Source organism: Protopterus annectens, chromosome 17.part0, assembly GCF_019279795.1.
Source record: "Protopterus annectens isolate FY-2018-M chromosome 17.part0, PAN1.0, whole genome shotgun sequence".
Classification (NCBI taxonomy): domain Eukaryota; kingdom Metazoa; phylum Chordata; order Ceratodontiformes; family Protopteridae; genus Protopterus; species Protopterus annectens.
This window is the reverse complement of record NC_056751.1, coordinates 708,071,635-708,099,347: the sequence shown is the minus strand read 5'-3', so window position 1 is coordinate 708,099,347 and position 27,713 is coordinate 708,071,635. Positions and strand designations below refer to the sequence as shown.

The following is a 27,713-nucleotide window of genomic DNA, read 5'->3' as shown; positions in this document are numbered from 1 at the left end:
ACCGGCCCATTAGCTTGACAAGCCTTATCTGCAAAGCCATGGAGAGGATCATAATGAACCTCATAAATAAAGACATAGGGAATTTGCAGACTTTGGATCCAACCCAGTTTGGCTTTGTCAAAGGCAGATCATGCCTTTTAAACTTGGTTGACTTTTTCAAAACAGTCACCAAAGCCATTGATGAGGGAAAGGCAGTCCATACAGCCTACCTCGATCTGGCGAAGGCCTTCGATACAATACCCCACTCGGGTATCATTGAAAAACTCATCAGCTTAAATATTAACCCATACATCACAAGATGGGTTGCAAACTGGCTGAGTGACAGAACCCACAGGGTCAGAGTTGCTGGCGCCATGTCAGACTCAAAGCCTGTCACAAGTGGTGTCCCACAGGGCTCAGTCCTAGGCCCACTCTTGTTTGGCATCTACTTCTCTGAAGTACAAGCAAACACAGGAGGGTTATGGCTGACAAAGTTTGCAGATGACTGCAAACTGGCCATAGTAGAAAACACATCTGACACAGATATCCTTCAGAAGGGTCTCACAGAAACGGATAACTGGTGCCAGAGCCATGGCCTAAAGTTAAATGCCAAAAAATGCATAGTCATACCCTTCGAAAAACAAGGTTACCCCTAGCTACCAAATAGGTGGCAATCCACTGAGCACAGAAGTTATCAGGGACCTGGGGACCCAGGTTGATAGTAGTCTGTCATTCGACACCCATGTAGCTAAAGTAGTTAGGAAGACCTTCTACATTACCCACCTTATCATGAAGGGATTCTCATCTAGATCAAGGGAGGTCATAGTCTCCCTCTACTCATCACTCATCAGACCAATGATTGAGTACAATGCCCCATTCGGAATGTATCTGACCAGACACTTGCAGCAGCTGGAGAGGCCACAAAAGTTCCTCACCAAAAGGATAAAGGGTCTCAAAAATCTGTCCTATGCTGCCCGACTGAAAACTCCAGCTCTATTCAGTCGCCACCGCTTGCTCAGAGGTGACCTTTGCCTAACATACAAGGCCATGTCAAACCCAGATTTGATGAATATGCTTCACCTCAAAAAATCTAGATCCATCAGAGCCACAAGGGCGGGAGACTTAAACCTCGACACGGCTATTAATAGGACGTGCTGGAGGGATAGATTCATCACCCAAAGACTCCCTATGCTGTGGAACAAAATCCCGGTATATGTGAGGCAGAGCACCTCGCTGGCCTTGTTCAAGAGAAATCTTGACCAATGGATGGGAGATCGCAGATATACCCCAGGGATTACCTCAGTGTCACTGCTAGACAGAGGCACAGCAAAATAATGGGTATATTTCCCCATACTAAAGGGGTGGCGTAAGCCACAAAACTATGGGCTAGGCTTGTAAATGCCCTTGGGCAGATAGCCTAGTATGAACCTATGAACCTATGTTCGTGTTTCACTGTTGCAGTCATTACACCCCAAAGCTGAGGAAGGGTGGCTGGGTCTAAACAGGATTAGGAGTGGCTATAAAGAGGTAACTGATAAGGCTTGGTAAAAGTGTGCACTGAACTCCAAGTTGCAGCCTACAAAATGTCCTTAGTTGGTACTCCTCTGAGAAAGGCTGCTGTAGTGGCTGCTGCTCTGGTAGAATGTGGCCTAATATTCTTAGGCACTGACTTGCCATGCTGTGCACAGCAGAAACGAATGCAGTGTCCTATCCATTTTGAAATGGTCTGCTTTGAGATATAGCCTTTCCTTGTGATCCTGCAGCATATGCCACAAACAGTTGCTCAGTTTTTCTGAAAGCTTTTGCTTTGTCCAAGTAGAAGCGTAGCTGCCTGTGTATGTCCAAAGAGTGCGAGCCACAGTGGATACTACCTTTGGCATAAATGTTGGGTTTGTCAGAGAAACCCTGACCAGATTAAGAATGATACAAGGTTCCACTGCCATTAACGCCTGTAACTCTGAGACTCTTCTTGCTGAAGTCATTGCTAGGAGCAGAGCAGTTTTCCATGATAAAAAATTTATATCAGCTGTATTGGCTGGCTCAAAAGGAGGCAGTGTGAGCTTTTCCAAGACAAAGTTGAGGTCCCATGCAGGAATCGGTGCTCTCCTTGGGGGTCTTAGTTCTTTGCCCCTCTGAGGTACTGTCTTAGCAGTGGGGATGTGAGGAAAATAAAAGGTTCCGTATTGTAATGAGCTGAAATGGCAGAGACATGGATCTTAATTTATGAGAAAGATAGGCCTTTGTCCAGCATCTCAGTTAGGTATTGTAAAATCTGAGAAATATTTGGAACAAGTGGTTCAAGTCCTTGTGCCTGGTTCCAAGCACAGAATCTCTTCCATTTTTCTGGATAAGACTTCCTGGTGCTGGGCCCCTGGCTTCCAAAATGACATCCATAACAGCTTTAGACACAGTGGTGTGTTCTGAGTGGCTATATTTGCCATGCAGCCAGATTTAAGGTCACGAGTTGGCTGCGCAGGATCCGATTGTTTTGTTGAGTCAGATAAGGAATGAGGTAAAGTCCAGACTGGGCCTTGAGACAAGCTCTTTAGGATCGGGTACCAGTGCTGGCGTGGCCAGTCTGGGGCAATCAGAATCATTTTTGGCTTCTCGTCTGACTTTTAGGAGTACCTTGGGAAGGAGAGGTAGTGGTGGAAAGGCATAAACTGTCAGGGTTTTCCAGCTGAATGATAGAGCATCCATTTTCCATGCTTGTGAGTGATAAGTCCATGTGCAGAATCTCTGTAGTTGAGTTGTGAGGGGAGGAGCTATGTCTGGGCATCACCATTTCCTTGTTATCATGCTGAAGACCTGTGGATCTAGTTTCCACTCATGAGGATCCATGAGGTTTCTGCTTAGTCTGCCAAAGTACTTTTCTTTCCTGGCAGGAATTGTGCCTGCAGATGTACTTGGTAGGTCAGTGCTGTGTTCCACAAGGTCATGGCTTGCCTGCAGAGGGGTGTAGGAATGAGTGCCCCCTTGCTTGTTTATGTACCACATAACTGTAGTATTGCCCGTCTTTAGCAATAGTTGTCCTGGATGTAGTAGATCCTTGAAGGCTGTCAGGGCATTCTGTACAGCTAGCATCTCTTTTTGATCGATATGAAAATGCATTTGGTCCGCAGGCTATGTGCCCTGAATACATTTTCCTGCCATGTGTCCCTCAGGCATAATCCGATGCATCTGTTTAGTGTCTGCCTGGTTGTGGGTGAAGTGAAAGGCTGTCCCTCGTTGTGGTGACAGGCCAGTGCCCATCGAAACTGTTGCAGGCAGAAGTGAAAGGCTGTCCCTCGTTGTGGTGACAGGCCAGTGCCCATCGAAACTCCTGTTGCAGGCAGGGAAAGAGTTAGTTTCCAGGGTGTGGCAATGTTGAGTCCAAACACATTTTAGATACCATTGTAATTTCCTCATATGCAGTCTTGCATATGGAATTAGTAGGATGAAGGATGCCATGAAGCCCAAAGCCTGCAGAATTTTTCTTGCAGGTAGCTGGGTCTTTGTTGCCATCACTTGAAAGTAACGAGTCCGTTGCCTTTGCTTGTCTGGCGTGAGATAAGCTGGGCAGTTGTATTTAAGCTTGCACCCAGGAATATTATCTCGAGAGGGCACTAGTTTTGATTTCTTTTCATTTACTGTGTACCCTAGGCAAATTAGTAATCTTTTTACAAACGCCAGATGCCTTAGAAGGATGTCCTTTCTCTCTGCTTGAATATGGCAGTCCAAGTAGGGATATATTTGGATTCCTTTTTGTCTGCAAAAAGCAATCACTGGTGCCTGGCATTTTGTGAAGACCCTGGGCGCAGTAGATAAGCCAATGGGCAGTGCAGAGAATTGGTAATGCATTGAACCAGCTATAAATCTGAGGTATCTTCTGCAAGATTGTCTGATTGGGACATGCAGGTATGCCTCTGAGGTCCAAGGTAACTAGCCAAGCCATCTCGCCCAGCATGGGTAGAAGTTGCTGTAGTGTCAACATTTTGAATTTTGAAAGTGGAACCTGTAACCCTGAGAAACAATATTTTAGTACCCATTTGTCCTGGGTTATCGTGTGCCAATTTTGTGAGAAAAGTGCTAGTTTTCCCCCTAAGGGTGCTTCCAAAAGGTAAGTGCTTGGCATAGGTAGAGGAAAGTCATTGGTACCGTTTCCTGTAAGGTTGTGATTTGTCTTCTCTGCCTTTGGGGGCTGATGCACCCCACTGATTAGGTCTGTATGAGCCTTGGGACTGAGATCTGCCTCTTGGGCATCTGTATCTGCCTCTTTGTGGCCCGACACTGGAAAGGACCAATTTTTTGAAGGCCAGTTCCTGCTAAATCTGAGTGGCTGAATCTGTAAGAAATCCTTTACTGTCTGCATTGATTTTGCTTTATCCTCAGTTTTTAACACCTCTTCTGCCTTAACACCAAAGCATCATGCTGTAATGGAGCATCCAATAATTTTGCTTTTAACATGGTCAGGAAAACTTTGCTCTTTTAACCAAGCATGTCTTCGAATGACAGAACCTGTAACTGCGTCTCTGCAAGAAGCCTCTAATGAATCAAAACCACATTGCAAAGTATGCTTTCCCACTTGTTCAGCTGCATGCAATAAATCCTGCATTTCCTTATTTTCAGGACATTCTGAGCTTGTAAGCATTTTCTGTTTTCGCAAAGACATCATGTATTGTTGATATTTTAGCATGTGAAACTGGCAGTTTAAAGCCCTTACAGCTAAAGTAGCAGAAGTGTAACCCCCCCCCCCATATGTCTATTGCTCTAGAATCCCTATAAGAGGGAACAGGGTTTTTTTGCAGTGGAAGCCTTGACCCCTTTGGGACCCTGAGAAATTGTTTCTGGGTCAGCAGCAGGGTTTTTATAAAGAAATTTGAGAATCTGGGACCCTGTAGTACCTATCTGGTTTGACTGAATCAGGAGACAAACTGGATTCAGAAAAATCATAAACAATATCTAGTACGGGGGGGGGGGGTAGCAAGGGGCCTGTGCTGAGGCAGTAAAAGAAAGTCTCGGTGCCTTTTCTTGGATTCTGAATAATCCTGGCTCTGAATAATCCTAGCTCTCCCAATGGAAATGCTCCCTCATGGTGTGCAGGGTTTCCCCAAAAGAGTAAACCTCAGGAGGAGAGGCTGAAGGGATAGATTCTTCAGCATCAGAGTCCTCATAGGGAGGAAGAGAATATCCCTGTTCTGAAGAGGAATCGGAGGAAATAGAAACCTTGTCAGAGGAGTCATAGTCAGTGTCTTGCCTAGGCCATATATCAGGAAGGGGATGGGAACCCCTGATCAAAGTAATAAGGTCTTCGGCCATTTTAAGCATCTGTTTCTTTGGCATAGATGACTACACTGGAGAATGCTGTACTTGTTTCTTTGTCTTTAATGGTGTTTTAGACTTTGCCTTGGCTGCTGAAGTGGTCTTGATAGTAAGCTGTGTAGGTCTGAAAACACCCTCAGAAGCAGATGCCTGCTCAGCGGCTCTGGACCCATCTGAGGGAATAGTCTCCGTAGGCCCAATACCTTGAGTATCCAGAGGCTTAGTGGTCTCCTGTGGCTCTGAGGTAGTGGGTGTCAGGGGCCTAAAAGAGGCTTAGTCTGTTTTGGACCTCGGATACCTGTCCTTTTCTTTGTCTCTATGCTTTTTATGAACTCCGGTCGGTTGTTCCGACGGCATTATATAGTTAACTTTCGGCCAAAGTAATGTAAAACAAAATCAAACAGATGCTTAATAGTGCGTTGGTTGACTAGCACAAAACAGACTAGCAACGTCGTGGTCAGGGCCTAGGCAAGGAATACAATAAGAGTGAAAATCCTTGAGGTATTTGCTTCCCACAAGAAATACAATTGTTAACTTTCTGACATCGGTCTGGAGCAAGAAAAAGTTTCCCCAACGGGGTACTTAGCTTTATTGAAGACTTCGGTTCTGAAATTCAACTTCGAAAATCTCAGGAGTCGGCCAACCGGCACTCGCGAATTGCTTTTGCTTCGGGCACCACGTGGCAAGAAAGACTGAAGAAAATGGAGTCTGCTGAATCTTTTATACCCCGGGCGCACTGACGTCAGGAAGTGGAGACAGCACCCAACACCGGACCAGGACTTTGGAATTCAGGCAGACTGCGGGTAGCCTGCCAGCAGGATAACCCAAGTGTAATGACTGCAACAGTGAAACACTATGAACACCACCCTATTCATGGGTGGGCGTCTTCCCCTCTAGGAGACTGGTAAATCTACATTGCCTCAAACTTGCAGGTACAACACTCCCTGGACAACACAAACACCTTGAAACAGACGGCCAATACCAGATCTATGTTTGATCCTTTGATTGGAGTTTGCGCTAACCTGGAAAAGCATCCCCCCCCCCCCCAAATCACATCCTCACTAGTAAGGTCAGATCATAAGTGGTATCCTTTGAAGTAAAACAAAAGAAAAATCAACCTGATAATGCAACTAACCAGTAACAGTTGAGAACTATTGCTAAGCCAACTATGTTGTCTTAAAGTACAGTTTTGTGCCTACCATAAATGTAGATGTTCGCGTGTATACCCTGCTGCAGTCATCACACTTGGGTTATCCTGTCATCAGGCGGTCCCACAGTCGGCCTAAATTCCAAAGTTTTGGTCCGGCGTCGGTTGCTGTCGCTTCTTCCCTGACGTCAGTGCGCCAGGGGTATACAAGAGGCATCAGACGCCATTTTCTTCAGTTTATCTTGCCCCAGATGTCAGGTGCCCCCGCAAAAGGTGGTCAGTAGATAGTACCAATAATAAAAGTTTAGCACAAACAAAACATCCCTCCAGCTATAAGCAAATACACGACAAAGGTTGTATCAGATTTTAAGGTATTGAAAGGTTTTAGTTAGGTCAGAGGGGATGGAGGGAGGGTAACCTGGACTGCAGCAGGGTACACACAAACATTTATATTTATGGTAGGTACAAAACTGTACTATGTTCATCGTGTTACCCTGCTGCAGTCATCACACTTGGGTAGAATCCCAAAGCTAAGGATGGGAGGTGGAGTTAAACAGGATTAGAGGAGGCTAGAAGGTCCTGCAAAACTGCAGTGGCGAAGCCAGCTCTAGTCTTAGAGTAAAGAGGCAAGTGATAGTGTTTGGTGAAGGTGTGTACTGAAATCCAAGTTGCAGCTTCCAGAATATCCTTGGTTGGCACCCCCCTGAGGAAGGCTGTAGATGTAGCTGCTGGCCTGGTAGAGTGGGGCCTTATGCTAGCATGAACTGGTTTTCCATGGTGGGTGTAGCAAAAACATATGCAATGTCCTATCCATTTGGAAATTGTTTTGAGATGGCCTTTCCTTGTGATGCTGTAGCATAGGATACAAAAAGCTGGTCAGATTTTCTGAAAACCTTAGTTTTATCCAAGTAGTAACGTAGCTGCCTGTGAATGTCCAAGGAATGCAGGAGTCTTTTCTCCTTTGTTCTGTGGATTTGGAAAGAAGGTGGGTAAATGGATGGTTTGATTTAGAGCCACACTGGATACCACCTTAGGCATGAAGGAGGGGTTAGTTCGTAGAGAAACTCTGTCTTGATGAAAAATTAGGAAAGGCTCTACTGCCATTATTGCCTGAAGCTCCGAGACTCTGGCTGAAGTAATTGCTAGCAGCAGAGCAGTCTTCCATGATATAAACTAAGTCAGCTGAGAAAGCTGGTTCAAAAGGAGGTAGCTTAAGTTTTTCCAGAACAAAATTGAGGTCCCAAGTTGGTGTTAGTGCTCTCCTGGGAGGCCTAATGTTTTTGGCCCCTCTGAGAAACTGCCTTAGAAGTGTATGTGAAAACAAGGGAGGATCCGTGTTGTAGTGAGCTGAAATAGCTGAGGTGTGGATTTTAATAGATGAAAAAGCCCTTTGTGTAACATCTCAGTTAAATATTGTAGAATCTGAGGTATGTCCGGCTGAAGGGTATTTTGGCCTTTAGCTGGGTTTCAGGCGCAAAACCTTTTCCATTTGTCTGAGTAGGCTTTCTGGTGCTGGGCCTCCTAACTTCCAGAATAACATCCATAACAGCTTGTGAAAGAGGAGCTGGCTGGTTGCTTAGGTGATTTGCCATGCAGCCAAATTTAAGGTTTTGAGCTGGCTGTGTAGAATCTGACTGTCTTGCTGTGTGAGAGGAGTAATTTGTGGTAAAATCCATGGTGGGCCCAGGGCCATATTCCTTAATAGTGGGTACCAGTGCTGGCGTGGCCAGTCTGGGGCAATGAGTATCATTCGGGGTCTCTCCATCCTGACTTTCAGCAGCACCTTTGTGAGAAGGGGCAATGGAGGGAAGGCATATACTGTCAGCATTTTCCAACTGAATGAGAGTGCGTCCACTTTCCAAGCTTGGTGAAATGTCCTTGTACAAAATTTTGTTAGCTGATAGACCTGTTTGCCAGCCCCCAAAACTATGTCTGGATGCCCCCAATTTTGAGTTATCATTGCAAATACTTGGGGATCCAGTTTCCACTCGTGGGGATCCATGATGTTTCTGCTTAGGTAGTCTGCCAATGTGTTCTTTTTTCCTGGCAGGAACTGAGCTTGTAATTGAACTTGGTAAGCCAGTGCGGTGTTCCACAAGGTCATTGCTTGCCTGCATAGAGGGTAGGAGTGTGTACCCCCTTGTTTATGTACCACATTACCGTGGTGTTCTCTCCTTATTGTAAGCTGTCCTGGATGTAAGAGGTCCTTGAAGGTGGTCAGGGCATTCTGTACAGCTAGCATTTCTTTTTTGATTGATGTGCAGATTCCTTTGATCTGCAGTCCATATGCCTTGAACACACCGTCCTGCCATGTGTGCCCCCCCAGGCATAGTCCGATGCATCTGTCATAGCTTGCCTGGATGGGGGTAAGGTGAAAGGCTGACGCTTGTTGAGGTGACATGCCTGTGACGACCATAGAAACTCCTGTTGAAGGCAGGGAATGAGAGGTATCATTGTTTCCAAGCTGTGGCTGTGTTGAGTCCATATGCTTTTTACGTACCATTGTAATTTCCTCATATGCAGTTTTGCAAATGGTATTAGTAGTATGCAAGATGCCATGAAGCCCAAGGCCTGCAGAATTTTTCTTTCAGGGAGTTGGGTCTTTGTTGCTATTGTTTTGAAGTACTGAGTTAGTTGTAGTTTGTCTGGCGTCAGATAAGCCATCTGGGCCGTTGTATTCAAGCTGGCACCCAGGAATGTCATTTTGTGAGGGCACTAGTTTTGATTTCTTTTCATTTACTGTGTACCCTAGGCAACTTAGGTGTTTTACAAAAGCCAGATGTTTTAAGAGAATGTCCTTGTTTTCTGCTTGGATGAGGCAGTCGTCCAGGTATGGGTATATTTGAATTCCTCTTCGTCTGCAGTATGCAATTACTGGTGCCAGACATTTTGTGAAGACCCTGGGCGCAGTAGATAAGCCAAAGGGCAGTGCAGAAAATTGGTACTGGGTTGAACCTGCAATGAAACGGAGGTATCTTCTGCAATACTGTCTGATAGGGACATGCAGGTATGCCTCCTTGAGGTCCAACGTTACTAGCCAAGCTTTCTTGCCCAACATGGGAAGAAGCTGCTGCAGTGTTAGCATCTTGAATTTGGGTACTTGCAAGAAGGTGTTTAGAATTGAAAGGTCCAGAATGGGTCTCCAAGCATTGTCCTTTCTGGGGACTAGAAAAAGCCTGCAGCAAAATCCTTGGCCTTGCTCCTGTGTAGGTACCAGCTGAATGGCTCATGTCCATGAGAACTGTAATTTGTTTTTGTACCTCTGCCCATTGATTTTGTGGCAGGTTTGGCATTCCTTTTATCCTTGGCAAGGTGTGGAAATGAAAATCTGTATCCTTGTGAGATAATGTCTAGGACCAATTTGTCCTTTGTGACGATGTGCCAGTTGTCTGCAAAAAGTGCTAATTTTCCTACTAAGGGAGCTGCCAAGAGTTTTGCTTGGCAGTTTGAGGTTTTAAGTCATTGTGTTTGCCTTCTAGTAATTTGGGACCAGTCTTCTCCTCCCTTCTGTGTTGCAGTGCTCCATTGGCGAGGTTTGTAAAGGGATTTGTGCTTGTCCTCTGCCCCTTGGGTGCATGTATTTACCCCTCTGTGGTCTGTCAGAAGCTGGAAAGGACCAATTTTTTGGTGGCCAATTTCTGCTGAAGCGTGGGGGCTGTACCTGTAAGAAATCTTTGACAGTCTGCATAGATTTTGCCTTATCCTCCATTTTCTTTAAAACCTCTTCTGCTTTAACCAAAAATAAGACATCCTGCTGTAAGGGTGCATCTAGTAACTTTGCTTTAACATGATCAGGCAGAGTTTGTTCCTTTAACCAAGCATGCCTACGTATAACAGACCCAGTAACAGCTGCTCTACAGGAAGCTTCCAAGGAATCAAATCCACATTGTAAAGTATGTTTGCCCACCTGTTCAGCTGCATACAACAGATCCTGCATTTCCTTGAATTCAGACTGTTGAGGGTGGTGCTCATCTTTTGTTTTATTTGAGACATTAGGAATTGTTGGTATTTAAGCATGTGAAATTGACAATTAAGTGCTCTCATAGCTAGAGTAGCTGAGGTGTAAACTTTCTTCCCCCACCTATCTAGTGCTCTGGAGTCCCTTTCAGAGGGTACAGGATTTTTAGCCACAGAAGCCTTAGCCCCTTTGGGACCCTGGGAGATTGGTTCAGCAACAGGGCTTTTGTATAGGAATTTGAGAGAGTCAGGCACTCTATAGTATATATCTGGTTTGGCTGGAGCAGGAGGCAGAGAATCTGGATTTAGATTAGATTCTAAGTAAACATCATCCACAATGTCTAAAACTGGGGGGATAGCAAGTGGTCTGTGCTGGGGGAGTAAAAAACTGAGCCTTTTCTTTGAGTAGTCCTGACCTTCCCAGTGGAAATGTACCCTCATGGTATGCAAGGTTTCCCCAAAGGAATAGTCTTCAGGGGGAGAAGTTGAGGGAATGGAATCTTCAGCATCAGAATCTTCATAAGGGGGAAGGAGTAATCCTGCTCCCCAGAGGAGCCTGAGGAAACAGACACTTAATCAAAGGAGGCATAATCCTCCTCTTGTCTAGGCCTTTTGTGGGGGGGGGGGGGGGGGAGACCCCTGATTAAAGAAATCAAATCTTCAACCATTTTAAGCATCTGTTTCTTAGGCATGGGGCCTTGAACTGGAGACTGAAGTGCAGTCTTTTTTGGTTTTAGAGGAGTCTTAAGCTTGGCATAAGATTTTATGGTGAGAGTAGTCGGTCTGAAGACACCTTCTGAAACCGAAGGTGTTTCTACAGCTTCTGCAATGTCGTCGGTAGGGCCTACAGAAAATGGCTGCGTCGGCCTAGAACTCTCTGCTAGAGAATCTGAAGCGGTCTGGGGTTCCAATTCTGCGGTAGCCAGGGGTTGCGTAGGCGCCTCACTGAAAACCAGAGAACCGGCGACCGGCCCAGCCGAGGTCTCGGAGTCTGGCTTGGATCTAGGCTGCTGGTCTTTATCTTTGCGTTTTTTATGCACGCCGGTAGTTGGTTGCTCCGACGGCATAGTGTAATTAAATTTCCTACAGTAGTGTCGTGCGAAATTAAAGCGTCGCTTTATAGTTCGCTTATTGAACCAGTGATGTCGTGGTCTGGGCCTAGGCAAAGTATGCAATAAGAAAGTCCTTATGAGGTATTTGCTTCCCACAAGAAATGCAATTGTTAACTTTCTGACATCGAACTGAGACAAGAAAAAGTTCCCCAACGGGGTACTTAACTTTGAAGACTTCGGACTGAAACTATTCGAAAATCTCAGGTGTCGGCCGACTGGCACTTGCAAACTGCTTCTACTTCGGGCACTGCACGGCAAGAAAGACTGAAGAAAATGGCGTTGGATGCCTCGTATACCCCTGGCGCACTGACGTCAGGGAAGAAGCGACAGCAACCAACGCTGGACCAAGACTTTGGAATTCAGGCAGACTGCGGGACTGCCTGACGACAGGATAACCCAAGTGTGATGACTGCAGCAGGGTAACACGATGATCAGTTTGCCAAAATTCAAGGCTCTTTCAACGCAGGAACCACAGCTACTTATGCAGAATTACTTACAGAGTCCCTATAGTTCCCTCTGGCATTGCCCTCGCAGACATTTTCAATACATCACTGCAATTAGCTATCGTACAGAGATGCTTTAAGAACATGACCATCATTCCTTTGCCCAAGAAACCACAACCAGCAAGTCTGAATGATTGCCCAGTTGCTCCAACATAGACAGTAATGAAGTGTTTTGAGCAGCTGAACAAGGACCACATCTCAAACACATGATAAATTGCATTTTGCCTACAAGTCAAACCGCTACACAGCAGATGCCATCGCTTTAGTATTTCAAGGAACCTTCACTCACTTGGAAAATAAGGACTGCTATGTCAACATGTTATTCAGACTTCAGTTCTGGCTTTAATACAGTTACCCCCCAGAACCTAGTGATGAAAAGTACAGTTTTGTACCTACCATAAATGTAGATGTTCGAAGATCCACATTGCTGCAGTCCTTACATATGGGTAGTCCGCTGTCCTCGGTCGGCCCGAATACCAAAGTATTAGGCTAACGTTGGTCATGGGCGCTCAGATCTGACATCAGAGCAAAGGGTATAAAAGCGCATGACCGACGTCATATCCTCAGTCTTTTCTTGCCCCAGATGTCAGAAGGCCCTAAAAGAAAGGCCACAGCCCAAAAACAGGATACCTCCCAAAAACCTGCCCAACAACCATCACCCAAACCATATAACCATGCCAAACTACAGAGGGGAAGGAGGGAGGGTAAATTGGACTGCAGCAATGTGGATCTTCGAACATCTACATTTATGGTAGGTACAAAACTGTACTATGTGCTTCATCTCACATTGCTGCAGTCCTTACATATGGGTAGAATCCCAAAGCAGAAGTAAAGGGAGGATGGCAAAATCATAAAGCATTAGGGGCTGCTAAAATGCCCTGTAATATTGCAGTGGCAAATCCAGCCCTAGACTTAGAATAAAGAGGAAGGTGGTAATGTTTAGAAAAAGTATGTACTGAACTCCAAGTGGCTGCTTCCAAAATATCCTTTGTAGCTACCCCTCTTAGAAAGGCAGTAGAAGTGGCAGTAGCTCTAGTGGAATGAGGTCTGATTCCAGCCGGAATCTCCTTACCATGATGGGAATAACAGAAAGAAATACAAAAACCAATCCACTTAGAAATAGTTTGTTTTGACACAGGTTTTCCCTGAGAACCCAAAGCAAAAGAAACAAACAACTGCTGAGACTGCCTGAACCCCTTGGTTCTGCTCAAATAACGCAACTGCCTGTGAATATCCAAAGTATGCAAAATCTTCTCCCCTTTATTTTGGGGGTTTGCATAGAAAGTAGGCAAATGAATAGTTTGGTTCAAGGCCACACTAGAAACCACTTTAGGCATAAAGGAAGGATTAGTACGCAAAGATACCCTATCCTTATGGAAAATCAGGAAAGGTTCCACTGCCATAAGGGCCTGTAATTCAGAAACCCTTCTTGCAGAGGTAATGGCCAACAAAAAAGCAGTCTTCCATGATAAATACTTTAACTCGGCAGTAGCTGCAGGCTCAACAGGTTGTAGAGTAAGTTTTTCCAACACAAAATTGAGATCCCAAGCAGGAGTAGGAGCTCTACGTGGGGGTCTTATGTTCTTTGCCCCTCTAAGAAATTGCTTAAACAAAGGATGAGAAAAAGGAGGGTCACAGTCATAGTGAGCAGAAATGGCTGCAGCATGAACCTTTATCGAGGAGAAAGACAAACCCTTGTCCAATAACTCAGTAAGATATTGGAGAGAAACACTTAAATCAGGCTTGGAAACATCAAAGTCCTTTGCTTTGCTCCAAATAAAAAATCTCCTCCATTTATCAGCGTAAACTTTCCTTGTACTAGGCCTTCTGGCCTCCAAAATAACATTCAAAACTTGTTGTGGAAGCTAAGACCCTCCAGGGTCTAAAACAGAATATGCCAGGCTGTTAGATGCAGAGACTGAATCTTGACATTGAGGAAGTGATTGCCCTCCTGAGACAAAAGATGCGGAATCAAAGGCAGAGGCCATGGAGGCTCCCGTACTGAACTCCTCAGTAATGGGTACCAGTGCTGTCGAGGCCAATCCGGCGCCATCAGAATCATGGATGGCTTGTCTTTTCTGGCCTTCAAGAGTACCTTGGGAATGAGAGGCAGAGGTGGAAAGGCGTAGACATGAAGATTGCTCCAACTGAATGATAGAGCATCCACCTTCCAAGCTGTGGAGTGAAACATTTTTGTGCAAAACTTTGGCAACTGGTAATTTAGTGGAGAAGCGAACAGATCTATGTCTGGAGTCCCCCATAACACTGTCAACTTTTGAAATACATGAGGATCCAGTTTCCACTCGTGAGGATCCACTATTTGTCTGCTCAACACATCTGCTAAGGAGTTCTGTGCTCCTGGTAGAAACCTTGCCTGAAGATTGAGGTGTAAACTGAGAGCAGTCTCCCACAAAATCATCGCTTGCCTGCAAAGAGGTACGAATGGGTTCCCCCTTGCTTGTTGATGTACCACATGACAGTAGTGTTGTCTGTTTGAATCAACACCTGCCCTGGGAGAAGTAAATCCTTGAAAGTCATCAATGCAAATTGGACTGCTAACATCTCCTTCAAGTTGATATGCAAATGTTGAAGTCTGACAGGCCACGTGTCTTGCACCCATTTTCCATTGAGGTGTGCTCCCCAAGCCTTGTCCGAGGCATCTGTCGTTAGAATCGGACTCGCCTCTGGTCGGGTCACAGATAGTCCCTTGTTTAGGTGACATTCCTGAGCCCACCACAAAAATTCCTTCTGAATGCAAGGTATTATCTGAATGACAGTGTCCAGATCTTGGCAGTGTTGTGTCCATACATTTTTGAGATACCATTGAAGCTTCCTCATATGCAGTTTGGCATTGGGAAGCACCAGAATACAAGATGCCATGAACCCCAAGGCTTGAAGGACCGTCCTTGCAGTCAGCCTGGACTGTAGAGACATTTGATGGAAATAAAGAGAAAGGCTTCTTTGTTTGTCCGGGGTCAAAAAAGCCATCTGGGAAGCTGTATTCAGTCTCACACCCAGAAAGCACATGTCCTGAGAGGGTACTAGACTGGACTTTGTTTCGTTCACAGAATACCCTAGGCATCTTAACACTACCATCACATACTGTAGATGATTAAGAAGTTCGTCCTTGTCTTGTGCAATAATCAGGCAATCATCCAAATAAGGATAAATCTGTATTCCTCTTAACCTGAAAAAGGCTATCACTGGAGCCAGAACCTTTGTGAACACTCTGGGCGCAGTAGATAAGCCAAAGGGCAATGCAGAGAACTGATAATGTAAATTTCCAGTCCGAAAACGCAGGTACCTCCTGCAACTGGGCCTGATAGGAACATGAAGATAAGCCTCTGAGATCCAGAGTTACCATCCAGTGATCTTTTCCCAACAGAGGTAAAAGCTGTTGTAACGTCAGCATTTTGAACTTTGGAATGTCCAGATAAGTGTTGAGGATAGATAAATCCAAAATTGGTCTCCACGTGTTCCCTTTCTTTGGTACTAGAAACAGGCGAGAGTAAAATCCTAGGCCCACTTCTGACAGAGGAACTGGCTGTATAGCTCCTATTTGAAGTAAAGAAATCTGCTTGTGAGCCTCTATCCTTTGCCGAGGAGGAACGTCTGGCATGCCTTTGAAAGGAGGCAATGTATGGAAATAGAACTTGTAGCCTCGGTTTATAATGTCCAATACCCATTTGTCCTGGGTGACTAAAAGCCAGTTTTGCTTGAAAAGTGCTAACTTTCCTCCCAAAGGAGCTGCCAGGCAAGAAGAATCTGGCAGCTGAAAATGCAGGTCATTGGGCCTGTTTACGAAATGACTGGCCCCTGCCCTCACCTGCAGATTGTGCAGGCGAACTCCAAGTTCTAGGCCTGAATGTACTGTGAGCTCTGCCCCTGCCACGTCTAGATCTACCCCTAGACTGAGCTCTGCCCCTGCCACGTCTAGATCTACCCCTAGACTGAGAATCAGAAGGGTAAGTCCACCCCTTAGCAGCCCAATTTCTACTAAACTTTGGCGGTTGCACCTGCAAAAAATCTTTAACAGTCTGCATAGACTTAGCCTCGTCTTCCATTTTCTTCAAAACCGACTCCACAGGGGGACCAAACAAAACTTCAGACTGTAAAGGGGCATCCAGAATTCTAGTCTTAACATGCTCGGACAAATTCTGATCCTTAAGCCAGGCGTGCCTACGAAGAACTGAACCAGTGGCAGCCACCCTAGAAGAGGCCTGTACAGCATCAAAACCACATTGCAAAGAATGCTTACCCACCTGTTCAGAGACATGTACTAAATCCTGCAATTCTTTACACTCTATACCCCCTGCCAAAGCATCCACTTTAGATTTTAGCTGAGAAAGAAGGAAATTCTGATACTTCAACATATGAAACTGGCAATTTAAAGCCCTCATTGCTAAAGTAGAAGAGGTATACACCTTCTTACCCCATCTATCCAAAGCTCTAGCTTCCTTATCTAGAGGAAGCTGATTCTTTACAACAGAGGCTCTAACACCCTTAGGCCCCTGACTAATAGTTTCTGGGTCCGCCCTAGGACTCTTATACAGATATTTATGAGCCTCAGGCACCCTGTAATATCCGTCCGGTTTAACTGGCGCAGGAGGCAAAGAATCTGGATTAAGGGAAGCCTCCGAGAAAACATCTTGAACAACATCCAAAACAGGGGGTATAGCCAAGGGTCTATTGCTGTGGTAAAAACAAGAATTCCCTAAGCCTCTTCCGTGAATCAGAGAAATATCCTGTCCTTCCCACTTAAAATGCTCCCTCATGGAATGCAGAGTTTCTGAAAATGAAAAATCCTCTGGAGGAGAAGCAGGAGAGGAATCCTCTGCATCGGAATCCGAATAAGGATGAAAATCTAGAATATCTTCAGCAGAAGACTCAGAGTCATCTGAGGCCTGATCCAAACTTTCCAACTCTGGCTCCACCCTAGGCCTCTTATCAGGAGGGGGCATAGAACCTCTAATTAAAGTAATCAAATCTTCTGCCATTTTAAGCATGTGCTTTTTAGGCACAGACCCTGAAGTACCTGAAGGGACACCAGAGGAAGGCAAAACAGACCTGCCCTTAGAAGAAGCCTTAGAAATAGAAGCAGAAGGCCTAACCACCTTAGGCATAGAAGGGAGAACAGTAACTTGAGAGGCCCCTTCAGCCTGACCTGATTCCTGGGAGGCCACATCCTGCAAAATCAAAGTTTCCCCCTGAGACTCAACAGAAACTTCAGCCAGATCCCACCTGCTCTACTGTAGCTTCTGCAGGACCGGCGTCCGAAACGGACGAATCAACCTGTCTAGGTTTCAAGGATTTGTCTTTGCACTTCTTCGTGGAAGCGGGCGTCGGAAGATCCGACGGCATACTATAATTACACCACTTACCAAAGACTAACCTAGCACAATCTAACCTTTTTATAGTGCGCTTATTAAACCTAGCACAAAACCGACACCCGACTACGTCGTGGTCCGGTTCCAAACAAGAATGCAAAGAGAGTGATAATCCCTATGCGGTATCAGTTTCCCACAAGAAATACAATTATTCACTTTTTCTGACATCCGGTAATTAACTGAGGCAAGAAAAAACAAAAATATTCCCCAACGGGGTACTTAGCCCAACTTGGTTTCGGTCTGAAACTCGGAATTCGAAAATTTCAGAACGCCGAACGGCACTTGCAACGCTGCTTCTGCATCGGACCATGCGGCAAAAAAGACTGAGGATATGACGTCGGTCATGCGCTTTTATACCCTGATGCTCTGATGTCAGATCTGAGCGCCCATGACAGACGTCAGCCTAATACTTTGGTATTCGGGCAGACCGAGGACAGCGGACTACCCATATGTAAGGACTGCAGCAATGTGAGATGAAGAACATCTAATCCAACTGGACATAAACACTCCCTTGTGCAACTGGATACTAAACTTTCTCAGACAGACCCCAAAAGGTATGTGTGGGAAACAGCAGCTCTAAAAGCCTAACTCTGAACACTGGTGTACCATAGGGCTGGGTCCAGAGTCCTCTATTATTCACCTTGCTTACACAACTGTGTAGCCAGTGTGACAAACTGAAATTCTGCCAGCCCAGCTATCTGGATTTTTTTAAATTGTGAATATTAATATAATCCAGAGACTTGTCTTACAAATGTAAGTGAACTATATGTTATCTGGATATTAAACTACTGGTGCAGAAATGTGTTTAAACTTTGTTGTGTACTGAGCTTCAAAGAAGGTAACCAGAGTGTACTCTGCTGGAAAAAAACAGAAATTTATATAAACTATATTAATAACAGAAATTGGAACACAAGAGTTAAGTTGAAAAACTTCAGGAAAATAAGTTGCATTTTACAATTTGCTATAAAAAAGGTTAAGTTTCAGAGCAGCAAGCAGACAATGTCTGCAGCTAGAGGTTTTCCTATTGTCTGGAAACAGAAATTATTAAAAGTGTTAATTGTTTTATGACTTCCAGTGCTAGGCAAACTTCTGAGAGATATGAACTTCTCACATGGAGCTGTTAAAAATTAGGTTAGTTTCTGTCAGCCTAGGAACTGGAGGTAGGTGAGAGTGAGGTCATGCCAGCTAACCCAGCAGTAATGTGCATTATTGATTTAAGAACCATCTCAGAGTGGGTCCGTGCATTTTGTATCTAGTCTTGGATCTGAAAACATCCATCTTCACTTATGCATTTGCCTTGCTCTGTAAGATTTAGGTATAGTATTTCTTTTAGAAAAAGATAGGAATATAGTAAAGACTGGTTTAGATTTCTGTATTCGAGACAGTCCTGCAAGGTTTTAAAATATTTCCTGCGATTCTGAACTCTGTAGTCACTGTACTGATTTGAGTATAGTCTTGCTCTTATTAAATATATTTAAACCTTTTAATTGTGGCTGGTTTGTTTAGAGATATTTAAGCTCTTACAGTACTTGCATATGTATATAGGTTCATAGATTAGTACTAGGCTAACTACCCTTGCGAGCCAATTTAAGCCTAGCCAATTATCCCTTCAGAGACTCAAACCCTGCACCTTGTGTTTGTAAGGCAAACACCTGAACAATTAGGCCACCCTCCCAACCCTGTACAGGCCACTCCAATAGCCTTGCTGTTGGTCACACTTACCATTTGGATAACAATATTATACAGTAAGATTGGACACCCTTTGGTAAGAGCTGGCTGGTGGCAGTGATTACCTTATAGTCTGGGCAGAAGGGTGCATAGCTAGTAAACCTGTGCCAGCCTTCCCCAGGAGTGCCTGTGGGTTTGTATACAAGTCAAATCTCAAAGTGTGCGTGTGTGCGCGCTACTTGGGCAGGGACTTTAAACAATGGTTGGACAGACAGGGTGCTGAAGATTTTAGCTTGGCCATGGGTAGGATCTTAACCCTATAGCTGTGTTGGTGGGAAGTCTTACTGGGGATCTGGAAAAAGAGGGAGAAATCATCACCTGACTCATCTGTGTGCGCTCTTAAGGGAAATTGTACTTTACTGTGTGTACTTGTCGTCCTCCCAATGTGGATGTCCTACATGGGTGCTAGTGGTCACAGACCCCAGAATCATAGGTCTCGTCAGGAATGGCATGGAAACAGCATACAGGAGTGAAGTGGAACATCTGCTTGTCTGGTGTGACAGCAACAATCTGGCACTGAACGTTAGCAAGACCAAGGAACTGATCATGAACTTCAGCAGGTCTCAGGTAGCACATCACCCTCTAGAAATCAAGGGAGTAGCAGTACAAAGAGTAAAGAGCACCAAGTTCCTAGGTATACACAGAGGACCTGTTTTGGTCAGTGCACACCAATCACAGTCAAAAAAGCACAGCAATGTTTGCACCTCCTAGGGAAACAGAGAAAAGCAAACCTGTCACAGTCCATCTTCAAAGCCTTCTATAGGGGAACCATCGAGGGCATACGGACAACTTTAACGCCTCTCCGGAGAGAGTAGCAACAGCAGCGGAAAGAATTGCTGGCTCTCCACTGGCATCCATGGATGATTTGCACGACTTTCGATGTATGGGAACAGCTAGAAAGATAATAAATGACCATACTCGCCCTGCTTGTGGTAGGTTCTCCAACCGTTCAAGTAGACGCTACTGCAGCATGCACTGTAAGACTTCCGGGCTCGACAGAAGCTTTCTCTCCTTATCCACCAGACTGCTGACCTCTAATAGGGATGCCAGAAGCCATTATGCTCTTTCAACCAACTGAATATTCTTTCGACTAATCCAGTAAAAGATATACTCTCATGTCTGTTTATTCTAAGATCACTATTACTAGTAGCATACTTTAGTGCAGTATCCAAATCTTCATCGCTCCTGAAACTTGAATGTGCAATACTCTATGCAATATTTTTACTTCACAGGTACCTGTCAATGTGAAAATTCAAGTTTGTGCAATAGACTTGTTCAATACCTCAAATGGCACATTTTATGCATGTAATGTCCGTTTGTCCTAGTATTACTAAAGTACAGTTTTGTACCTACCATAAATGTAGATGTTCGAGGATCCACATTGCTGCAGTCCTAACTATTGCGTAGTCCGCTGTCCAGTCGGCCCGAATACCAAAGTATATGGCTGACGTCGGTCAGGGCGCATTAGACTGACGTCAGTACGTCAGGGTACTAATGCGCATGACCGACGTCATATCTTCAGTCTTTTCTTGCCCCAGATGTCAGAAGACCCTGAAAAGATAAGGCCAAAACCAAAAACTCCAAACATACCTGCACCAAAAATATGTACAATATATACAAAATTGCCAGAATATAACCTCACCTACACAACCACCCCTAAACACAGAGGGAAGGAGGGAGGTAAATTGGACTGCAGCAATGTGGATCCTCGAACATCTACATTTATGGTAGGTACAAAACTGTACTATGTTCTTCAGTCCACATTGCTGCAGTCCTAACTATTGGGTAGAATCCCAAAGCAGAGGTAAGGGAGGCTGGCAAATCATAAGGAAGCAGGAACTGACAACATGCCTTGCAAAATAGCTGTGGCAAAACCAGCCCTAGACTTAGAGTAGAGAGGAAGGTGATAATGCTTAGAGAAAGTATGCACTGAACTCCAAGTAGCTGCCTCCAAAATATCCTTAGTTGCCACCCCTTAGAAATGCTGTTGAAGTGGCAGTAGCCCTAGTGGAATGAGGCCTAATCCCAGCTGGAATCTCCTTGCCATGATGGGAACAAAATGCAATGCAAAACCCAATCCACCTAGAAATAGTTTGTTTTGACACAGGCTTGCCCTGCGAACTCAAAGCAAAAGAAACAAACAACTGCTGAGACTGCCTAAAATCCTTAGTCCTGCTCAAATAATAACGCAATTGCCTGTGTACATCTAAAGTGTGCAAAATCTTTTCCCCTTTATTTTGGGGATCTGCATAAAAAGTAGGCAAATGAATAGTTTGGTTTAAAGCCACACTAGAAACCACCTTAGGCATAAAGGAAGGATTAGTACGTAAAGATACCCTATCCTTATGAAAAATCAAAAAGGCTCTACCGCCATAAGGGCCTGCAACTCAGAAACCCTTCTTGCAGAAGTAATGGCCAACAAAAAGCAGTCTTCCATGACAAGTATTTCAATTCAGCAGTAGCCGCAGGCTCAAAAGGTTGTAGAGTAAGTTTCTCCAACACAAAATTGAGATCCCAAGCAGGAGTAGGAGCTCTCGTGGGGTCTTATATTCTTTGCCCTCTAAGAAATTGCTTGAACAAAGGATGCGAAAACAATGGTGGGTCACAATCATAGTGAGCTGAAATTGCTGCAGCATGAATCTTAATGGAAGAGAAAGACAAACCTTTGTCCAATAACTCAGTAAGATATTGAAGAGCCACACTCAAATTAGGCTCAGAAATCTCCAAATTGTTAGCTGCACTCCAAAATAAAAATCTCTTCCATTTTTCTGCGTACACTTTCCTTGTACTAGGTCTTCTGGCTTCCATAATCACATTTAAAACTTGTTGAGGAAGTTGAGACCTGCTGTCTTTCAAAACAGAATATGCCAGGCTGTTAGATGAAGAGAGTGAAGCTTGACATTGAGCAGGTGACCGTCCCTCTGAGACAACAGGTGTGGAATCAAGGGTAAAGGCCATGGAGGCTTCCTTACCAGACTCCTCAGTAATGGGTACCAGTGCTGCCGAGGCCAATCTGGAGCTATTAAAATCATCCTTGGCTCGTCTTGTCTGACCTTTAGAAGCACCTTTGGGAGAAGAGGCAGAGGTGGAAAAGCATACACATGAAGATTTTTCCAACTGAAAGAAAGAGCATCCACTTTCCAAGCTGTGTGATGAAACCTTTTTGTGCAAAACTTTGGCAGCTGGTGGTTTAGTGGAGAAGCGAACAGATCTATGTCTGGAGTTCCCCATGACACTGTCAATTTTTGAAATATATGAAGATCCAGTTTCCACTCGTGGGGATCCATGATTTGTCTGCTTAACACATCTGCTAAGGAGTTCTGTGCTCCCGGCAGAAACCTTGCCTGAAGAGTTAGTTGCAAGCTGAGCGCAGTCTCCCATAAAATCATTGCTTGCCTGCACAATGGGTAAGAATGTGTTCCCCCTTGTTTGTTGATGTACCACATGACAGTTGTGTTGTCTGTTAGAATCAACACCTGCCCTGGAAGAAGTAATTCCTTGAAAGCCATTAAATGCAAACTGGACTGCTAACATCTCTTTCATGTTGATATGTAGATGCTGTAGTCTGGCAGGCCACTTGTCTTGTATCCACTTTCCATTTAGATGAGCTCCCCAAGCAATGTCTGAGGCATCTGTCGTTAGAATCTGACTCGCCTCTGGCCGGGTCACAGAGTCCCTTGTTTAGGTGACATTCCTGAGCCCACCACAAAAATTCCTTTTGAATGCAAGGTATTATTTGAATGACAGTGTCCAAATCCTGGCAGTGCTGTGTCCATACATTTTTGAGATACCATTGCAGCTTCCTCATATGCAGTTTGGCATTGGGAAGCACCAGAATACAAGATGCCATGAACCCTAAGGCTTGAAGGACTGTCCTTGCAGTCAGCCCGGACTGAAGAGATAGTTGATGGAAGTAACTGGAAAGATTCTTTTGTTTGTCCGGGGTTAAAAAGGCCATCTGGGCTGCTGTATTCAGTCTCACACCCAGAAAGCACATGTCTTGAGAGGGTACTAGACTGGACTTTATTTCGTTCACAGAATACCCTAGGCATCTTAGCACTGCTATGACATATTCCAAATGCTGTAGAAGGTCTTCCTTTTGAGCCAGAATCAGGCAGTCGTCCAAGTAAGGATAGATTTGAATTCCTTTTAGCCTGAAGTAAGCTATCACTGGAGCCAGAACCTTTGTGAATACTCTGGGCGCAGTAGATAAGCCAAAGGGCAATGCAGAGAACTGATAATGAGAATTTCCAGCTCGAAAACGCAGATACTTCCTGCAACTTAGTCTTATAGGCACATGAAGGTAAGCTTCCTTGAGATCTAAAGTTACCATCCAGTGATCTTTGCCCAGCAGAGGTAAAAGCTGTTGTAACGTCAACATTTTGAACTTGGGAATGTCCAGATAAGTGTTGAGGATAGATAAATCCAAAATTGGTCTCCACGTGTTCCCCCTTCTTCGGCACTAGGAACAGGCGAGAATAAAATCCTAGGCCCCTTTCTAGCACAGGAACTGGCTGAATGGCCCCTATTTGGAGCAACAGAGAAATTTGCTTGTGAGCCTCTGTTCTTTGTAGAGGAGGAATGTCTGGCATGCCTTTGAAAGGAGGCAAGGTATGGAAATAAAACCTGTAACCGTGGTGAATATCCAGAACCCATCTGTCTTGGGTAATTAAATCCCAATTTCCTTTGAAAAGAGACAGCCTTCCTCCCAAAGGTGCTGCCAGGCGAGAATGAACTGGCAGCTGAAAAGGCAGGTCATTGGGTCTGCTTACGAAAGGACTGACCCCTGCCCTCACCAGAAGTCTGAGCAAGGGAACTCCCTGTCCTAGGCCTAAAAGAACCTTGAGCTCTGCCCCTACCACGTCTAGACCTACCCCTAGACTGGGAATCATAAGCAGGATAAGTCCATCCCTTAGTAGGCCAATTTCTACTAAACTTCGGAGGCTGCACCTGCAAAAAATCCTTAACAGTTTGCATAGACTTAGCCTTGTCCTCCATTTTCTTTAAAACTGCTTCCACAGGCTTAACCAAACACCACATCAGACTGTAAAGGAGCATCCAAAATCCTTGTTTTAACATGCTCAGCTAAATTCTGATCTCTTAACCAGGCGTGCCTACGAAGAACAGAACCAGTGGCAGCCACCCTCGAGGAGGCCTGCACAGCATCAAAACCACACTGCAAGGAATGTTTACCCACCTGTTCAGACACATGAACTAAATCCTGCAACTCTTTACACTCAATACCTTCCGCCAGAGCATCCACCTTAGATTTCAATTGTGAAAGGAGATAATTCTGATATTTTAACATGTGAAACTGACAATTCAACGCCCTCATGGCTAAAGTGTAAGTATACACTTTCTTTCCCCATCTATCCAAAGCCCTTGCCTCTTTATCAGGAGGGACAGGATTTTTAACAACAGAGGCCTTCACACCCTTAGGCCCCTGAGAGACAGTTTCCGGGTCTGCCCTAGGACTCTTAAAAAGATACTTATGAGCTTCAGGCACCCTATAGTACCTATCCGGTTTAACTGGGGCAGGAGGCAAAGAATCAGGATTCAGGGAAGCCTCTGCAAAAACATCTTCCACCACATTCAGAACAGGAGGTATAGATAAAGGCCTATGCTGGGGTAAAAACAAGAATTCCCTAAGCCTCTTCCTGGAATCAGAGAAATCTTGACCTTCCCATTTAAAATGCAGAGTCTCTGAAAATGAAAAATCCTCAGGAGGAGAAGCTGAAGGAGTAGAATCATCCACATCAGAATCAGAATAAGGAGGATACTCCTGCAAGTGTTCAGCCGAAGACTCAGAAGCCTCCGAACATTGCTCAAAACTCTCAAACTCAGGTTCCACCCTAGGCCTCTTATCAGGAGGGGGCATAGAACCTCTAATCATAGTAATCAAATCCTCTGCCATTTTAAGCATATGCTTCTTAGGCAAAGACCCTGAAGCACTAGGAGAAACCCCCACTGAAGCTAAACTTGGCCTGCCTCTCAAAGAAGCCTTGGAAACAGAAGGGGAGGCTCTAACCACCTTAGGAAGAGAGGGAAGAACAGCCACCTGAGAAGCCCCCTCAGCCTGGCCTACTTCCTGAGAGGATACATCCTGTAACAGTAAAGTCTCTCCCTGAGACTCCAAAGAAACTCCTGGCAGAACCTCCGGCTCCACTGAGCCTTCTAAAGAACCGACGTCTGGGACTGTCGGTTCTTCCACTCTAGGCTTTGCTGCTTTGTCCTTGCGCTTTTTGGCCGAAGCGGGCGTCGGAGCATCCGACGGCATTTTATAATTACGCTTCCCAAAAACTAACCTGGCACAGTCTAACCTTCTCTTAATAGTGCGTTTGTTAAATCTAGCACAAGAGCGGCATCCAACAACGTCGTGCTCAGGCCCTAAACAAGGTATACACAAAGTATGGTAATCCCTATGAGGTATCTGTTTCCCACAAGAAATACAGTTATTCACTTTTTCTGACATCCGGTTAAAGACTGAGGCAAGAAAAAACCAAAATATTCCCCAACGGGGTACTTAGCCAACTTTGATTCGGTCTGAAACTCTGACTTCAGAAACTTTCAGAACGCCAACCTGCACTCGCAAAATTGCTTCTGCATCGGACCATGCGGCAAAAAAGACTGAAGATATGACGGTCATGCGCATTAGTACCCTGACGTACTGACGTCAGTCTAATGCGCCCTGACCGACGTCAGCCATATACTTTGGTATTCGGGCCGACTGGACAGCGGACTACCCAATAGTTAGGACTGCAGCAATGTGGAATGAAGAACATCAGTAACTATGTATGTATGTTTCTTGCACTGGGAAAGAAGCAACGTAATTTTGTTTTAACTGCACTAGGTGCAGATCTAAATGACAAAGATTAATTTGACTATACAATCATGTGAATGGCTGCAGAGGCTGCTGTACCTACCAGAGCAAACTCCACTGGTGGAATCCTCACCTGCACAGGGTATACAATAGAAGAAAACTTATGGCCAAACATCAGGAAGAGCAACTCCTTGAAAAACTAGTGTTCTTTTTCAACAACTAAACAATAAAAAGGTCTCAAGTCCAACAAAGAAGTGAGGACAGCCTTGCAGGCTAAGGACAATCACAAAGCCTTCTTCAGCTATGTCCAGAACCTTAAAGGTAACACAGCAGTGTGCTTAACTAGTGAACAGTACCAATTTCAATGATCAGGGTGACAAAGCTAGTCTACTGGCTGGCAGATTCAGCTAAAACCAGACACCCCCTACTCCAACAGGTGGTATCGCCACCAACATACTACCCCAAACTAGTAGTACAGACCAGGTGCTGGCAACACTTGCTAAAGCCAACACCACCACCTCCATGGGTCCTAACATCCCTGGCTACCTCCTGAACAGTCTAAAACATAACCAAACAGAACCCTTGAGGTACTGAAACTACACCCTTGAAAAATGCCAGGTTCCAAGTGAATGGAGGACACTAAGGGAAGGTCTAGCCTGCTCAACTTGGAAGACTTCTTTGAGAGGGTCACCAAGGCAATAGAAGAGGGTAAAAATGGTGCACAACACTGATCCTAACCCAGGTGAGGCACTAACACAATACCAAACTCAAGCATCGTTAAACTCTGAGCTAGGCATAAATCCCTACATCACCTGCTAGGCTGGTGGCTTTCAGACAGGATCCAATTAGTCAGAATAGGCAAGACCACCTCCACCGACAGTTATGTTGCATGTGCAAAATAAACAGTACCAGAAACATTAGACACAGGGATCTGAACTTGCTTGTGACAAAAACATGGAGAGAGAGGTGCCACCCCCCCCCCCCCAAATGATACCAGCACTACAAAACAGACTCACCAAAGTTTAACCTTAAATCTATTCAAATGAAACCTTGACAACTGGATGGGAAATCTTAAAATGTACCCCTGGTCTGGCCTCCTTGCCCCTTATGGAGGGAGACCATCACTAGGAAAAAGTATTAGTCTAACCCCTCCCTTTACAAATCCTTGTTTACCTCCCTAATATGCCCTCTGGTACAGATGCCCATAACACTTTAGAACCAAATGGTTTGGAGTGCACGGCTAAACTTGCAAGGTCCCTAATTGGCCATTAGCCAAGTAACTTATGAACCTAATTAATGGGGGGGGGGGGGGGGGCTTTTCACAAGATAGCCAAGAAAACATGCAAGCTTCCTAGAAAATGAAACTATTAAAGCAAGGCAATCACAGGAAAACAACCTCTGAAAAATCAGAAACTCTAAATTGCACTTCAACAGGAAATTCAGAATCTAAATAAACCAAGTACCTACCAGCCCACAATAACCTCACTTGGTGAAACCTTTTTGTGCAGTTCGTACATGTTCTTTGCAAACTCCATGTCAACGGCAACCTGATTAAAAAAAAAAAAAAAAAAAAGTAAAATGAACTACTGATTCCCAACTCTATGGTTAGGGGTCTAGCTGAATTAGCAAACCCAGACAAATACTTTGCATTTCCCACAGATTTCAATAAGGCAATGAAGCCAACAATGGCAGCTGTTAAAGCAACTAAACCAAGATACTTCAGAGCAGTTTGTCCGATTCAGAACACTATCTCAAAAAAAGGAAAAGTGATCCAAAAGG

The 27,713-nt window shown here is 44.8% G+C and overlaps 1 protein-coding gene across 1 annotated transcript in view; it reads right to left on the bottom strand.

Annotated features, from left to right (window-relative positions):
* EIF3F (eukaryotic translation initiation factor 3 subunit F) overlaps positions 1 to 27,713 on the bottom strand; it is a 616,919-nt gene that overhangs the window by 486,707 nt on the left and 102,499 nt on the right. The window contains exon 3 of the mRNA XM_044059140.1: positions 27,402 to 27,481. Within this exon, the coding sequence (XP_043915075.1) occupies positions 27,402 to 27,481 (80 nt within the window). The remainder of the gene's footprint in view (positions 1 to 27,401; positions 27,482 to 27,713) is intronic.